The sequence below is a fragment of the Taudactylus pleione genome, unplaced genomic scaffold, assembly GCF_031769625.1.
Source record: "Taudactylus pleione unplaced genomic scaffold, aTauple2 ptg000366l, whole genome shotgun sequence".
In the NCBI taxonomy this organism is placed as follows: domain Eukaryota; kingdom Metazoa; phylum Chordata; class Amphibia; order Anura; family Myobatrachidae; genus Taudactylus; species Taudactylus pleione.
Genome location: NW_028284767.1, coordinates 6,505,518 through 6,524,194, shown reverse-complemented (window position 1 = coordinate 6,524,194; position 18,677 = coordinate 6,505,518). Strand labels below are relative to the sequence as shown.

The 18,677-nt window shown below is 43.9% G+C and overlaps 1 protein-coding gene across 6 annotated transcripts in view; it reads right to left on the bottom strand.

Annotated features, from left to right (window-relative positions):
• The window catches only part of LOC148508451 (uncharacterized), a 262,947-nt gene that overhangs the window by 116,917 nt on the left and 127,353 nt on the right, over nt 1-18,677 (bottom strand). For all 6 annotated transcript variants that reach the window (XM_088444564.1, XM_088444558.1, XM_088444563.1 and 3 more), the window contains exon 2: nt 5,805-6,172. In XM_088444564.1, coding sequence (XP_088300690.1) covers nt 5,805-6,152 — 348 coding nt within the window. In that variant the 5' untranslated portion in view covers nt 6,153-6,172. The remainder of the gene's footprint in view (nt 1-5,804; nt 6,173-18,677) is intronic.

Genomic DNA, 18,677 nt, shown 5'->3' with positions numbered 1-18,677 from the left:
TGTAATATTCCAACCACAGTTTGCTCATTTGAATACGGTGTCTGTAAAACAAATAAGGCTGCTAACCTGCTCTTTGCTGAGCAACAACAGCAACTAACCCATGCAAAGCTGCTTCACTCTGATATGCAACAGTGCGAGAAATTTAAGGTGCACACACACATAGCGATTTTTTTCCGTTCTGGCCGATTCCGACACATTGGAACCACAGATCGGGTAAAAAATGTCCAAATCGTGAGTCCCCGACTCACGAGCACGATGCGATGCGCGCCCCCGCAGGTTGCACATCGCATGTTCAGATCTGCCGTGCAGTACGGCAGATCTGACAATCTAGACACAAATGCACTGTTAAAAACTCTGGCTGCAGGAGATCGAATGAAGATTGGACAGCATATCGTGTGCTGAGCTGCAGGGGAGAGTTTCAAGGGAAATTGGACACATCGTCGGATCGTGAGTACATCGGTATGTGGGTGGGCACCCTTAGTCTGACTGGTTAGCGGAGACTAAAGGGGGGTATCCACTAGAAGATTAAGTTGAATGATAACGATCGTTCAATAGTTTGCAAATGGTATGCAAATCATGTGCAAATCGTTTGCAAAAGTGTATAAAACGACCAGCGATGCGCGTGCCCGCTGGTCGTTTAGACATCTATCATCTTTCAAACATTCCGGTCAACTTGACGATATCGTCAGTTTCAGCATGTTTCCAGATGATTGATGAGCCTGCACTGAACGAATGTCAATGTCGTGCAGTCGTTTTCAGATCTTATAGTGGAACTCACTTCCCCGCACAGTTCGAGAGGCCTCCACTCTAGAATCCTTCAAAAATAGACTCAAGACTCACCTATTCACCCAAGCATTTCACTAATGTCCCTTGTTTAAGCTTAGTTTGTATTTTGTACTGTAAATGTAAAGCACTTTGAGTCCTTTAGGAGAAAAGCGCTATATAAATAAAATTATTATTATTATTATAATTATTATAGTGGATACCTGCCTTAAACTTCATTTCTAGCAGCAAGGAACGTCATTGATACAATAAAGGTTTGTTGATACATTTTACAGATACATAGGACCATATTCAATTTGATGGCGAAAAGTCAGAGGTCGAACTTTTCGCCATCATCGCAGGTTTTTCAGGGATAAAGTATCGGGAGCGTGCCTGCTTTATCCCCGTATTCAATTAGGATCCGGCGAAAACGGGACCCGGCGGAAAGGCAAGAATCGAAAAAAACAGGGAATTTTTGGAAAGTGTTCCTGGCACCCCCCTAAAGATGTCCAGACATGGGGGATCACTATGGGTACCCCCGTTTTTGCCTGCTGAGGGTAATCAGGGTTTGGCATGAATGCACCTGTGAAGAATAACACTTAAGTTTTTTTCTTTTGCAAAAACAAAAAAACTACTTCCATCAAATTTGGGGTACATGAAAATGCGTGCAAGCATATTTTTAAGTCCCTCAAGTGAATTTTTAAAATTCTTCAAAAATGCACCTGCCGTTAGTACCCGCATTCTTGAAAACACATACCACATACATGGGAACCATAACCCCCCCCCCCCCGCCGGAATCAATTTTGCTAGTTTAAAACTTTGTTCCCCTATTATTATTTTTTTTCAACCCCAAAATTAAAGTACATTTTTTGGGGTGTCCTGAGGATTTTGTTTTCTTTTTTTTATTACACAGATTACTTTTAGGGGACATTAAAAAGGCTGCAGGCTATTTTTTTTATTCTGCACCCCTAAACACCAATGTTGCTCTTTTTTTCACCATGTATTACAAGGTGAAAACTTATCCACGTTTTTTAACAAAGACTTTTCGCAGCGGGGATAATTGAAGTAGGCGAAAATGACGTCATCTGTGATAAAAGTGCACTTTAGAGAGATAAAAATATGCTAGCACCCATTTTCAAGTACCCCAAACTTGACTGGACTATTTCTTTTAACCAAAAAATATGGTTTTATATCATTCTTCACCAGTTTTACAAAAAAGCTTCTAGAAAGCTTTTAACACAACGTAAGGACACAAAGTACATTTATTAGGGCTAATACTACACATTTGGAATGTTTTCCAGTGTATTTGCATCTTATTTTGGGGTACAGACTGACTCCCCCATTCTATTCAGTACTTTCCGCCTGTTATGCATTCGCCTATTTGCGTTTTTGCCTGTTCTGCAATTGAATAGGGCGAAATGCGGGGACACGCATGCCGCAAATTCGCATCCCAAACAAGCGAATGCGACGGAAAGTACGACAGGGGAAAAGTCTGGGACCTAATTGAATACGGGCCTAAGTCTGACAGAGCCGGTTTGCTGGTTGCACCTTTAGCGGAAAGGCCTCACCCTATCTGGCTCCCAAGAAATGCCGCAACCAACCCCAGTTATGACTACTTTGGCTTTCTTTTTTGGAGTGGTGCGGTGAATTGGGGATGATGATTTATTTATTGTTTACACTAAAATACCATTCATCAAACTGATGATGCATCACGATACACTTAGAACATAACTTCATGCGCTTTAAACATATCTTCATGTGCACAAATTCAAGTGTTCATTTTGAACTGCACATATCATAAGTTATGTGCAGCACAAAGTAAACATGTAAATGCACCATTGTTGCTGTTATATCTGCATTTTTGCCTGCAAATGCCTCCAACTGAAATTTAGTCTCTATGAGTGTGAGACATATACAAGGACAATCTTTTTTTTTTTTTTTTTTATCCACTTCACCTCTTAACAATATAGTTATGCATCCAGGTACCATGTGAAAACATTTGCGGACCCTGGACAACGATCGTAGGAACATGGCATTACACCACCAGCACCAGACTTTTTCTAGAAGAGGGCTGATGCCATAGCCAGAGGAGCCTTTCACGGGCCCCCCATCTGCAGCATCAGCCCTGACCGCTAGTCAGCCCAGGTTGGGGATCCTCCCAAGTTCTACTTGTAAAGACAATGTTTGCTATTTTTTATTTACACTACACCACATAATCAACCCGGCACCCACCGCCCCAGGAGTGCCGGGGATAGCCCCGGGCTATTAGCCTGGGGTGCCCTGGAGGGTGGGACCCCCTTATTGGGGGGGTCCCCAGCTCCCCAGCCTGGGCTGACTAGTGGTCAGGGCTGATGCTGCGGCTGGGGGGTCCGTGAAAGGCTCCCCTGGCTGTGGCATCAGCCCCCTGTTAGAAAAAGTCCGGTGCTGGTTCTGGAAAATACAGGGGAACCCTACTCATTTTTTTCCCCTGTATTTCCAGAACCAGGACCGGATCAGAGCCCAGTGCTGGCTGCGCAGAATACGGGGGACCCCTATGTCGTTTGTACCCCGTATTTTGGCAACTAGGGTTTGTTCTGACTAGCCTGGTGCTAGTTGTGCTTACATACGTTGTTCCCCGTATGTTGCCCAACCAGCACTGGGCCCCTAAAAGCCCATGGCTGGTTGCTCTTTGGGGGGGATGGGGATATGCAGTTTTTTTTTTTTTAACTTTTTTTTATTCTTTTTTTTTCACAGATGCATGGATGGTTTTCACCGATCTCTTCGTGCGTGCATCAGTCTTTTTCTTAACAAATGAAGCCACTCACACGACGGACGCACGATGCATCATATCGTGAGATTGTGTGCCAGGGAGCTGCCGGGAAGTTGAAGGGAAAACGGCACGGTGAGTCGCATGGCTCCTCATCGTGTAAGTGTATGGCCAGCTTTAGGCTGCGGGAGGGGTGGGTTAGGCTGCGGGAGGGGTGGGTTAGACTGTGGGAGGGGTGGGTTAGGGTAAGGATTATACCTAAATCTGTCAGGATTTTGACAGTCGGGATGCCGCTGTCGTTATTCTGACTGTCGGGATCCCGTACCCAACCAGTAGAACTTGGCTTTTGATTAAGACTGATCTGCAGATATTTACTAACCCATGAAATAAAAATACGATCGGCGACTTTGACCGCTGGATTTAAAACAGCAACACAAATAAATGCTAAACTATGTTTTAGACCTGTACGGTAGGTGCAGAGCTGTGTTGTAACTCAGCTAAATGACTAAACACATGCATGGCTAAAAGTACATAAGTAAGCAAGACAAACAATGCAATGTATTCAGTGCATGTTGCAGAAAGGCATGTCAAAACTATAAGTTAAAGTAAAATGAAGGTAGACAATCCATTTAAGGTTGAGATCAACCACATGTATGTTCCCTTACTTTGTCGCAATAGTCTGCGAGAGCACGCGTATTGGTCATACACACTGGGCCTGATTCTGCAAGGATCGCTGATGCGATCGCAGTACGCAGACTGCAGATTGTTGCATACTGTGCATGCATCGCAGTGCGTGCATGCCTAACTGCGATCGCACTGCAATTACGAAGACCACGCAGAGCAATCGCAGAGTGATTAATAGGAAGATGCAGGCGTGTCAGTGCGTTTGAACACCGTTGCATGGGCGTGCATAAATTAGCCATTGTAATGGCATACACAGCTTGAGCTCCCACTGCATGCAATGAAGTTAGCAATTTCTAAGTAAGGTCAGGGCTGTTGTAATTCTGCATGACAGACCGATGGTACTCTATGTTACCGATGGTTTTGCTATTTTGCTACGTATTACGGATGTGAGTAAGGGGATTTGGGCGTCCATATGTCAGGCTGCGATGGCATTGTGATTGCAAACATTAGCATTTTTTCACAGTGGATCTGCGTGTGATTACAGAGCTGCGATCACAATAGTGATCCTTACTGAATCAGGCCTACACTGAGTGATGCGGCCAACATGTCGTTCCGATTCGGCCGGAAACGACATATTGTGCCGACATCGCTCCAGTGTGTACCCAGCATAAGAGTAAATGAGGAACTCCATATGTTTTACAGCCTGACTGTGGAGGTTTCATTCCAGCCTACATTGCCTTTCCCTGACCTGTCTCACATTGAAGGGATGTCTTAGTAACATCACAATATGATGTCAATGATGTCACAGGATTTCTCTTAGTAACATGGAAGCAATGTATGTGTGCATTAGACATAGAATTGTATACAGTTCAGTCAAAATGCTTTGTGTAGGATACGTGGGGCCAGGTACCAAACTGAATTGATTCTGACCAAAAGACTGGATCCCAAGGCCACCACTGCACCACTGACAGCAGAAGTCCATTGCTGGTTGTGCACTACATGGAGCGGTCCCCTCAAGTTTGCTGCTAATTAATAAATGAATTCAGAGGTGTGGACCCTGCACTTTTATCTTCATGTCATAGTGATATGACCAACATGTAGTTCATTGATATTGTGTATATAAGATTGGCCTATAAAATGGCTGCAACCACTGTGTGTAAGTACCAGATACATTTTAAAAGCAGTGGTTTTGCGGGCCACTGCCCATTGGTTCCATTGAGGAAGATAATAACACATTACATTTTCAATAATGTTAAATTGTTAACGTTATCTGCCGCTTTTAGGTAATCTCACTCCCAAGGAGACGTTGCCTGCCATGTTTAGTTGTAGTGAAGGTTCAGCTATAGTAAAAGATGTGTGGAAAGTTAAAGATGAAGCTAGCATCTTTTCAACATAATATGATACAGGTCAACTGGATTCTCCAGCAGGCAAGTAGAGATATTCAAACAGCAATGAGTGTTATTTCTACAGCAAAGAGATAACAATAACAACTATAACATGGAGTTGCAAATCGTATTATTATGAATTATATAGATGTGAGTTTCATACACAAATCTGGAAGTTTAATTTTAATACTTGGATCATATTCAAATGTGTGTCAACACATTCAAATGTGTGTTACCCTCAGTGAAATAAAATAATATACTAAACTTTAAAATATTTGAGTACTCACATAAATAAGTCCAGAGTAATAACGATCCTTGAGATTGTGTAAGACCGATGCTTCATTCAAACAGGTCAATTCTGCCATGTCCTCAACCTTGGTGAACTTGGGTGGGTTCATCTTCTGGATATCATCCTTGTTAATCACCACCTTCTTGCCGTTCTCTGCCAGCTCCACCACCACCTCATCCCCTCGTTCTTCTTTAATGCTGGCCGCTTCAAACCCATGCTTTTCGGAAGGTACCCATACCTGCTTCTTTGCTGTCCAGTCAGCCTGCATGGTCGTGTGACCCATGGGGTTTCGGTCTACATAAAGGTAGCGCTCGGCATCATCTCTATAGGAATTTCGAGATGACATTTTGGAAGCTGATCAGGTTCCTAGAAGAAACATATCAACAAATCAATATATACATAGGTACATGTAATATGGCACAATCATTTCTATATTAAGCTGCATTCAGATTTGTTATTTTTGTTTCTTTTTAAAGCTGGTACTATGACTTCATTTATTGACATTGCAAATCAGGTAATAAAAAGACTTAAAGCTGAAAATCGACAGGAAACAAAACAGTTGACAATTACTACACATGCAGTGAAACATGTCAGGGATCTGGTGCCATGACATAATCTTACATTACAGTGACTGAAATGGAGAAGCAATAAAGTAAATGGCACTTGAGTGTCAGCCAGATCTACTGCAGGAGTAAAGGAAGGGAAAAAAAAAACTATGATAAAAAATGGAAAGTTGTAGGAAAATATAACTCAGCCTGTGCTGGCTAAGGAAGTGCGTGTTCCCTGGCATAACAATGACCTATGTGTGTGAAGCTGACATAAGCTCCAGTGGTCCCTGACTTTTCTTTGACTGCTAGGAAAACTTGGCCTTAAAAAATGGAAAATACCAGCTCACAGACGTAGGGTTGCCCATAGACTGTGCCAGCAGAGGAGCATCTTAGAGGGAAAGGAGGGCTGTGATGTATGTGTGAGGCATATCATATTTTATTTTTTACAACAAGGCAACACTGATATTAGGTGGTACTCACTGCTATATATTAGGAATCACAAGTTGATGATAATTTATTTTTTACTGTACGCTAAAAAAATGTACATGAAATATGATAAATTACAGAAAACTAGGTTAAATTCTGATTATAGTTAATAGATGAAATAAAACACATTGACGGTAGTTATGCAGAAAAAGACTGAGGGGTCTATTTACTAAGCCTCGGATGGAGATAAAGTGAACGGAGATAAGGTACCAGCCAATCAGCTCCCAACTGCCATGTCACAGACTGTGTTTGAAAAATGACACTTAGGAGCTGGTTGGCTGGCACTTTATCTCTGTCGATTTTATTTCCATCCAAGGCTTAGTAAATAGACCCCTAATTTTTTTATTTTTTTTTTATATAAGGTTTGTATAACTCAGAGAGATGTTTTGTTTAAATGTTACCATCTGGCTACCTAACAGCACTACTGAAAGAATATGTGTTTATTATTATTTTATTAAGTTACACTTGCACAGGGAACTAATGTACAACAAAAACATGCCATACACTTTACCAAATATTTGTAAAAAAAAATAGGTTGTTTATAAATTGTGCTTATTTGGGCATATCATACACTGTTACATATATTTATTTTTTTATTGAAAAAATTAAAATCTATGTGGGATTAATCTGTGATCTGGTTTCTAATATTACCTCAGAATCATAACCTGGGGTACTGAACTTTTTAATGTACCAATAAAAGATGATAATAACAGTTTAGAATTTAAAATATTTTGTAAAATATCATTCTACTTTGAACTAAAACAAAACCCACCACTTGCTATGAATAACAAATGGATGGGTGGTGCACAGAAAGGGGGTGTCAACGCCCCATTACAAAGAGCTGGACTCTCTTTACATAATGCTAGAGGCATGGTCATGCTATTTTGGGGCGTGGATGCTCCTGGGCCAAGGATCATCAGCGGACAGAGGACCCCCTTGCTAGTACTCTCATTTGTCAGCCCCACATATTATGCTTCATAAGAACAGTTAATCACAGGGCAAGATAGGTATATACAGTAGCACTGCTTGTACTATGCAAGGAGTCAGTAGTTATTGATACATCCGTGAGAGGCTGTTCAAGTATACTTCTGAGCTATATATATATGGTCCATTAGGTTGGCACTCCATCCACTGAGCAGAAAGACTGAGGTGCCGGCAAGAGATCAACAATATACATCCATTGGCAGCGGCACTCATCGGATTTCCAAAGAAGATATAAGACACACACAGTGTAGTTCAACATTTCGGGTTTATTCCTGACGAGGGGTTGGAATAAACCCGAAACGTTGAACTACACTGTGTGTCTTATATCTTCTTTGGAAATCTGATGAGTGCCGCTGCCAATGGATATGAATATATATATATATATATATATATATATATATATATATATATATATATATATATATATACACTGCAAAAGTTCGGCACTCAGTAGAAACAGCAAACGACGGGGTGCCTTCCTAAAAATAACATATAAACACAATGTTTCTCTGATGAGAGGTATGGCAACCCCCAAGGGAAGAGAACAAAACACAGGAGGCACTCCCTTTAGAAAATAGAAAAAATATATATACTTATATCATAATGCAAAAACAGTACAGCAATATGTCAACGTTTCAAGGTCCGCAGACCTTTTCGCAAGCGGGTCGATGGTGCCCTAATGCGCATGACGGAGGGAGCTCCGTCGTGCGCATGCGCGAGACCCGCAAAGCAACAACCAAGCTGTCGCTCTGGGTCTCGCACCAAAGGGGGCGTGCTGTCGATGGTGACTGACAGCACGTCCCCTTTGGTGGGCGTGCCGGGGGCGTGGCTGCCAGACGGAGGCGTTCCCATGGGAACGCCTACCGTCTGGGTCCGGCCCCACTGACATCACTAGTGATGTCAGTGGGAGTGATTTTGGCTCTGATAGAGCCAAAATCACTCCAGGGCTTGCGGCCACGAGACCCTACCGCAGGGTCTCGTCGCAAGCCCTATGGTCGCGATGGTCTTGACCATCGCGACCATCATCATGGACGCTCGCATAAGCTGTGGGTGGTAACCCACAGCTATGCGAGCGTCCAAGAGGCCACTCCATTTTTAGGTAGGAGGATCCTGATTCAGAGCAAGCGCTCTGGTCAGAGCGTCCGGCTCTGAATCAGGCCCTCAATCCAATTAGCCGCGATGATCTCGCAGGGGGGATTCATCGTGGCAACAGCTACACTTTATGCAGCCAAGAGGGGTGTGAGTTCAGGTGCCATTTCCAGCATTTTAATACTGTGGCAACGGCAACGTGCACCCTTTGCGGACAATTGAATTGACCCCTAATATTTATAAAATGTATTTATGTTAAAAATATTATTATTTATTTATAATGGTGCATACACACGATCAGATTTTTTCTTCAGATATGGACGATAACGATTTAAAAATCGTTCAGTCGTTCATATCTGATGGAAAATCGTTCATATCTGACATGCCTGAACGATGGACGATCAACGATGCGCGTTCCCGTTTGTCAGATAACGATATCTGACATCTGATGTGTTTGCAGTCAGACTTGGACGATTCCATTCATTTTAATGCAGTCAAAAATCGTTCAATCGTTCAAATCGTTCAAAACTTTGGTCAAATCGTCCAAATCGTTCAAATCGTTTAATCGTTCAGTCGTTCATCTGACAAATCTGACAAGTCTGACAAATCTGACCGTGTGTACGCTCCATTAGACTTGCTATAGTTATCACCATTCATTGAAACCTTTTATTTCAAATAAGCAGGTAGAGTGCAAACATTAGAGAATTTACAACCATAATGCATAAACTGCAAAATAAACATTATGATTCGAAATCCTCTAATGTTTGAATTCTCTGCAAGTTTAAATGATATAACATGGCCGCAATCAATATTGCCATTACTGTTTAACTAGTGCTTTAGCTGCACCCCTGGCCTTTCTTCCTATAATGCCCTTTAGAATTTAATATATAGCGCGCTTAATGCTAGTGCTTAGGCAGTCGCCGGCTTTTAATTGGTTCCCCTGCATCGGCGAGCACATCACAAGATCTGAGTGAAACTGAGCGCCACTAGGAAGCTGCTGCTTCCCCTCTATAATACTGCTCCAACAGAGGCTGTGTAATGTGCACAGCAAAAAATTACTTGTACCCATTTACCACCAAAAACCTGGGTCTGGCCTGGGTTTTCGGACATGGTTCCAACCCAGGTCAGACCCCGTTTACACTGCACTTTTGATCCAGGTTATTCCTGGGTCAGCCCCGTTCACAATGAATCCGGGTCTGCCCTGCTAAACTTGTGAGGTCATAAAAAGTGGGAGGTGACTACTCTACAGCCACCAATCAGTTCATTTTAGGCATGACTTGGGTCGGATATCCCGGGTCGCACCATTTACACTGCACCATTACCCAGGTCCATCCGGGGTCAAACCCTGGTAGCTACCAGGTAACCTTTTCCACTGAGCCGCTAACCGGGAAGACCCAGCAATAACCAGTGGTAAAGGGGTATAAGTTCACTTAAATATGAGACAGACACACATTTGTATGCCTAGATCAGTGCTTGTTTTATGCATGATGCCGTGTAGACACTTCTTATGCTGTGAAAAGCCTACTACAGGGTAGCAATCATCTTATAATAACTGTCAGCACAAACAATAAGCTGCCATCATTATTAAGTACTCATGTCACAGGGCTTTGCTTCTGTTTAAATTAAGCTGATCTGAATGAGTGACTGATGCTGAATGTTGGGACTTCAATTATGTAGTTCAATTCAGGCTAATCACTGGAGAACTAATCAAACAAACCTGCAGAGCAGAGTTTTGTCTGTCATATGATACACATCCAAAATATTCATATTGAAAAGTATAAACATTCCAATATATTATAATTAGGGGTGTGCACCGGCCACTTTTCGTGTTTTGTGTTTTGGTTTTGGATCTGGATCTTTCTTCGTGTTTTGGATCTGGATTGGTTTTGCCAAAACCACCCTTCCGTGTTTTGGGTTCTGGGTTTTGTGTTTTGGATCTGTATTTTTTTTTTAAAAAAGCATAAAAACAGCTTAAATCACAGAATTTGTGGGTTTTTCTGCTCCTATGCAATTATTAACCTCAATAACCTTAATTTCCACTAATTTCCAGTCTTTTCTGAACACCTCACAATATTGTTTTTATGGCCAAAAGATTGCACCGAGGTAGCTGGATGACTATGCTAAGCGACACGAGTGGGCGGCACAAACACGTGGCCCATCTAGGAGTGACACTGCAGTGGCAGACAGGATGGCAGTTTGAAAAACTAGGCCCCAAACAATACATACTGCAAAGAAAAAAAAGAGGTGCAAGATGGAATTGTCCTTGGGCCCTCCCACCCACCCTTATGTTGTATAAATAGGACATGCACACTTTAACAAACCAATCATTTCAGCGCCAGGGTCTGCCACATGACTGTGGCTGAAATGATTGGTTCGTTTGGGCCCCCACAGAACAAGCTGGCAATTAATGTGTCCCTGCACAAACTGGCTCTACGGAGGCAAGATGTGTCCTCATCCTCCTCATCCACCGATTCCTTGGATACAACAGGAAAAAGGGATTTAGGTGTCCCTGGACTGCTTACGGTCTTAGCCAAAGTTTCTGAACTTGACAGTAACTTTTTATGAACGCGCTGCAGGTGCCGTATAAGGGAGGATGTTCCTAGGTGGTTAACGTCCCTACCCCTACTTATTTCACCTTTACATATGGTACATATGGCAAGACAGTTGTTGTCCGGATTTGGATAGAAATATTGCCAGACCAAAGAGGTGGAATGTTTGGTCTTCTGCCCAGCCATGACCGTGATGGGCTTTTTCATCCCACGGACAACAACTGTCTCCCCCGGAGCCTGATTTAAACAAACCACATCACCATCAGAATCCTCCTCGCCAACTTCCTCCTCAGTGCCAGCTACACCAGTATCCTCATCCTGTTGTACTTCAACAGTGACATCTTCAATTTGCATATCAGCAAGTGGACTGTGGGTGCTCCTTTCAGCACTTGCAGGGGGCGTGCAAATGGTGGAAAGAGCCACCTCTTCCCGTCCAGTGCTGGGAAGGTCAGGCATCGCAACCGCCACCACACTTGACTCTCCTTGGGGATTTGTGAGATCTTCTTAGAACGCACAGTTCTTCGCTGTGCTTTTGCCAGCTTAACTCGTTTGATTTTTTTAGCGGGAGGAGGGCTTCCATCGTCATGTGAAGCTGAACCACTAGTCATGAACATAGGGAAAGACCTTAGCCGTTCCTTGCCACTCCGTGTCGTAAATGGCATATTGGCAAGTTTACGTTTCTCTTCAGATGATTTAAATGTTTTTTTCAAGGTCATTTTCCTGAACTTTGTCATTTGGGATTGTATGTGCCCTCTACTATGACATTGGGCATCGGCCTTGGCAGACGACGTTGATGGCATGTTATCGTCTATGTCATGACTAGTGGCAGCAGCTTCGCCACTAGGAGGAAGTGGTTCTTGATCTCTCCCTATTTTATTTTTATCGGAGAAAGTTTGGTCCTCCATTTATGTTATATTGATATATACGTGCGGCTAAGGCGCACACAAACACAGAAAATTATTTTTTATTTTTGTTGGAGACTAGTGCACTTTGTGGGTTACACCACCCTTTAAGAAATGAGCCAGCCGGCCCTTTACTTATGGGACACAGGCGCACGTTTGGCGCTGCTCCTTTGTTGATGCATGTGCAGCTACAGCCCACACAATTCACAAACACAGAAAATATTTTTTTATTTTGTTTGGAGTGCCCTTTGGGGGTCACAGCACCCTTTAACGGACAAGCCAGCCGGCCTTTTACTTATGGGACACAGGCGCACGCTTGGCACTACTTTGTTGATGCACGTGCGGCTACTGCGCACACAATTCACAAACACAAAAAAATATATTTTTTTATTTTGTTTGGAGTGCCCTTTGGGGGTTACAGCACCCTTTAACAGACAAGCCAGCCGGCCTTTTACTTATGGGACACAGGCGCACGCTTGGCGCTGCTCCTTTGTTGATGCACGTGCAGCCACAGTGCACACAATTCACAAACACAGAAAAAATATTATTATTTTTTGCACTTGGGGGAGCACCCCTGATGGACAGAGCACCCCTGGACAACACTACAGCACCCCTTTAGGACTGGGACACTGCACAGGACAACTAACTGCACAACACAGTCCAGCCAGCCCCTATGGACTTTAAAGGAGTGGACACAGCCCCTATGGACAACAGCAGCACAGCGCAGCGCAGCACAGCACAACACTACACTGCACTACACTACACAGCCCAGCCAGCCCTAATTCCCACCCTCCCTCTTCACTGTCCACAGCCGAGTGAGAAAATGGCGCCGATGCGGGTACCTTATATAGGATCCAAAACCCGCGAGACCCGGAAGGCGGGATGATGACGTTTTGCCTCAATTTCAGATCCGAGTCAGGCGGGAAAAGTCGAGCCTGACTCGGATCGGGGGGGCTCGGGGGATTCGGATTTCAGAAATCCGAACCCGCTCACCCCTAATATATATGTGTATATATATATATATATATATATATGTATATATATAATTGACTAAGGTAGAAACCCCGCAAGCTGCACCAAGTACTGAACATTTTCCAGAACAAAAGTACTTGATCACCCAATATATAAACTAGCAGTACTCTATCCTGTATATTCTAAGCACTCAGTCGGTTGAAATTTTAATATTCTTTTTTTGTATGTCTTTCCCATTTTCCATTACAGTCTTAGTTGTAAGAAAGCCTAAAGCCATTTAGATTTTCCCAAATAGGCACAGGTGATTTAATTCCATTGACTTGGCCAATAATAAACCTACAGAGGAAAAGCCAAATACAGGCCCCCAATTCCCCTTGCAAATCAAAGTAGGATGTAGAAAGCTTCCTTGATCACAAAAATATTTCCGCTGGCACAGATCAGACTGTGTGAGAGGTTATTGCAGGATTAGCATCTGAGGAGCAAGGTCAGAGATCTTATAATGGTTCTCTAGAGAGATCTTTGAGGGCTCGTTTAGAGTACTTGGAATAGGGGTTTGGCTGGGTCAAGTTTAAAAACTGATGCAGGTGGCGATTTAGGACTGGCTAATGCTAGGACGCATCTTTTCCAATAAAGATAGAGCTGGTGCAAGTGCGTGTCACTAATGATGACGACTTTTTGAACAAGTGTAAAAATAGGGCGGTGTATTTGCGTAGATGCATGCAACTCAGTATAAGGGCAAACATCCTCATTCAGGGGGTGATTCTAGCACTGAGACTATTGTTATCGCAGCTGCTACCATGTTAGCAGCTGCGATAGCACTTTTATGGTAATGTAGCAGAAGGCATCGCGCCTCCTGCATGCATTACTGTTCTGAGCTGCGTCCATGGATGCAGCATGGGATCCTCTGCCGGACCATGGGGTCACTCAAGCAAGCGACCGCAGTTGCTCAAAAGAGGCCAGGAAATCTGTCAGACGACGGAGATCCTGGCCTCTTCCCTCCCTCCTAATGGAGGTGATATGCCTCTATTTTGGGAAACGGAGGCCGTCGCTGCCCCCTCCCTGCACAGAAATGAAGCAGACTGTCAATTGCTGACAGCTTGCTGACAACTCTGCGTGTGATCACGCAGGACCCGTACTGTGTCAAGCGCCTGCGCAGAGGAGGCACAATCGGAGATGTGCGCTAACCATCGTGTTAGCGCACATCTTTGAATTAGCCCCTCTGTTCCTTGCATACAGCGCTGCCAACTGGTGTGAAACACTGACTTTGTCTCCCAAGACAGTAGGTGAGCACCATAAATTTTGGTGGGAAGCCCATCTAGTTGCACTGATACAAAACCAAGGCGTTTTCTTCACAAATGAGGTCCAGTGTATTTATTCAGCAGAACATCATCATTTTATACATACAAAGAGGAACTTTGAATTGTTACCGTTCAGATGTGCCAGTAACAGGTGTCTGTGAAATATCTTGCATAGCATATGGTCTATAGGAACACTCTGGAATGAGCTTAGCCTGGTTTGCAGGGTGAGGCAGTCACATATACCTGACAAAATGCTATTCTTTATAGTAGTATTTTTGTTAGAAAAAAATTTGTGTTAACCGTCAGCATTCCCTCCTTTCCCAGTAACATTCTGATGGTCGTTCTGCTGTAACCTCCCTCTAGCTCTTCATTGACAACTAAATTACTGGTCTTTCTCCACATACTCATCTGACATCTCTGTTCTTATCCCAATTGTGCTCGTCTACACATCAGACCTTTTGTTGTCTAGGAGTCATTTTGCTTGTCCCTATCTTCTCACACCCAAACTGTCTCAAAATCCTATCACTTATACCTCTTAAACAGCCCTTGCACTTAATGCAGCAGTAAATTACACCCTCATAATCTCATCCCTTGTTTTAGGGCCCGCTGGGGACACATCTTCGGCCAACACTGGGACCAGGTGTAGTATTCCAGTGCAGACAGGGGAGCCGATGTAGGTTTTCAAATTTGGCTCTGCCAGTGAGCCAATCGCAGCTAGTGGACTGGCAGCCAATCAGGAGCAGCCACAGTGAGCCACAATAAATCATCGCTCTCACTTACTTCAGCTATTAGCCAACACGAATGGTGCAAAGTCAGTACTATGGCGGAGGAGAGTATAGAAGAGCTCCCAAAGAAGCGCGGAAGACGCCACATAGAAGAGGCGACCCGGCAAGCGACAGCAGAGGTAAGACAGAAGACACCAGGTAAATACTGTAGGATGCCTAGGCCCTGGTAACAAGGGAACTCTTGCAAATTAGCTTATACTGGCCCACTTGCTGCTCAGGTGAAGTCCAGCAAGTGTCATGTAGCCGACGGAGTCAAGCAAGCGCAGAGGGACTAGAGAGGATATGGCATTTGGCAAGCTTAGGAGCAACGCTAACCCTGCGGTGAAGGCTCAATGCAGAGGGTACCCCTCTGTGCCTTTCAAAGCCATCAAAGCAGGTAAGGTCCTAGTTGGACAACCTGTCTTTATAACTATCACCCTAGACTACTAGAAACAGTGATGCTAGTGCTAGGCCCGGGAGAACATGTAGTGCGGGTGCTAGGACTGTGCCCCCCTTGGGAGATCTGGTGCTAGGCTGATGCTCCCCATGGCCCATGCCCCCATGATAAAATGGGCGCTGGGTGGGTGGCAACAGCTAAAATATTGACCAGGGTACCAAATTGGTCAGGGCAAGCCCTGCCTTGTTTACTGTAGCCCTCTGCTAATCAGCCGACCCATCATTAATCTTGCATGGCTTCAACACATCCTGAATGTGTATGTTTTATTAATATTCCAATGCTAAATCCCGGACAGGCACTTATATGTTAGAACAAATATATCTTATAAGGATTCAGTTATTTGAAAGTGAAAATGCTTCAATGCCCTCCACTTTCATCACCATATATCACCCTACCTGAGCACATTGATCCACCAATGACTTACATCATTATCACCACCACCCCTTGCTACCAGCAAGACTTCTACCACAATGCACCTATCCTCTAGAACACAGGTTCTCAAACTCGGTCCTTAGGACCCCAAACAATGCATGTTTTCCTGGTCTCCTCATAGAATCGCAAAGTGAAATAATTAGATCCACCTGTGGAGCTTTTAAAATGTGTCAGTGAGTAATGAATACACCAGTGTACCTGCTAGGTGACCGGGAAAACGTGAACTGTGTGGGATCCCGAGGACCGAGTTTGAGAACCATTGCTCTAGAATAATCAACTTTGTCATTGCAAGGCATCCCCTAATCATAATAACTTCATGGCCATTCCTGAACTCATTTCTTCAGGGTACCTTTACCATAATACTAAACTATGCTTTTTTTTATCTATGCCATTTCCATCTAATGGTCACATTTCCTTATTTGTAGTATATACCGTAATCTACTGTATTTTCTGATTATTATCCCACACCCCTTTACCTATGTGGTGATCTCATCATTACTCCTGTAAACCTACAACAGTACATTGATGCAGTACATCTTAGCAGTTACAACCGCTCACCATACCCATTTATACCTAGCGGTTGATTGTTCAAATACATACTGTATTTTTCCTACTAGGCCCGTATTCAATTAGAAGCGAAAAGCCGAGATCCGAGAAAAAGTATCACCGATTGCGACTTTTCGCCAGGCGGAAACTTATCTCTGTATTCAATTCCATCCGCTTTTCGCATGTGTGGAAATGCAATGTAATAGGCAAAAAAGACTCGCCTCTGAATAGCAGGAGAAAAGTGAATTTTTGTTATTTTGGGGTGCAAAGGTGGGGAAACCACCCAGAACCCTTGGAACGGGCCCCCAAAGGATAACTGTGTCAAAAAATCCAGAAAAAAGTGAGGAACACCCCTAAAAGGTAGTTTGCATTTGGGGGCGAAAAAGTACAAAGTTGGGGTACAAACATAAAAAGTAGCGAAATACTTTTTGGGGGTCTGCAAGTATGGGTGAGGTGTTTTTTTGATTGCAGGCGCTTGCTTCAGGTGATTTTTTTATGTTTTTTTTTTTAAAACTTCACTTTAGCCACTTCAAAATATGCTTGCCCCCATTTTCAAGTACCCCAAATTCGACAGGACTACTTATTTTCTAAATACTGCTTAATACCATTCTTCATCACTTGTGCAAAGACACTATTTAGAGACAATTGTACCAACTTAAGTACCCCAAACATTTTCATTAGGGCTAATCGGGCACTACTACATTGATCCCCAATGTTTCTGCAACTTTTTGGGGGGGTTCAGGCTGATTTCCCCGATTCTTACACTACTTTCTGCCTGTTCTGACTTTGCGTGTCGCCGTTTCGCTTCTTTTGGAATTGAATAGGGCAAATAGCGGGTATGCGCACGATAAGTTTCCGCGGCTAAAAGATGTGATATAGACGAAAAGTCCGGTAGGCGAAACTTTATCGCGTACGCAAAACTAATTGCATACGGCCCTAGATTGTAAACTCTCGCGAACAGGGTCAGAGAATACCTTCTGTCTCAAGTTACAGTCTATATTTAATCCAGTCTTGCACAGTATATCGTGTGTGTGTGTAATTATAACAAGAGATATGGTAAGAACTTACCTTTGTTATCTCTGTTTCTACGAAGTCCATAGGGTCCACAGGGTGACCTTGGGGGTATAGCTGGATCCTGGATCCTCGGGCACCACGGAGTTAAAGCTTTTAGCTGCTCCCAGGATGCACTTGGGTCCAACCTCCCCTATACCCCGCCCCCGAGCCACAGGCACCTCAGTTGGTAAGCAGCCCAGGCCGGAGGAGGAGACGAAACAGAGAGAAGGAAGACTGGAACACACAAGAACCATACTCACAGAAAAGGGAGACGGAAAACCGGTGACCAGTCACAGAGCCCATATGAAGCCAGGTGCGTCAGGGCGGGTGCCCTGTGGACCCTATGGACCCTATGGACTTCGTAGAAACAGAGATAACAAAGGTAAGTTCTTACCATATCTCTTGTTTTCTACTTCAGGGTCCATAGGGGTCCACAGGGTGACCTTGGGGATGTCCCAAAGCAGTCCAACTAAGGGCGGGAACGCTCCTGTGCTGATAGGAGAACCCGGCGCCCAAAGGATGCATCCTGAGAGGCAAAGGTGTCAAACGCATAGAACCTCAAAAAGGTCTGAATGGAAGACCAGGTGGCCGCCTTACATAGCTGAACAGCAGAGGCGCCACGGCTAGCAGCCCAAGAAGGGCCCACAGACCGAGTGGAATGAGCCTTAACAGAGGCTGGAACAGGTAAACCCTCCTGCATATAAGCCTCAATAATAACAGAACGAAGCCAACGGGCTAGAGTCTGTTTGTTGGCAGGCCAACCCCTTGTGAAAACCAAAGAGGATAAACAA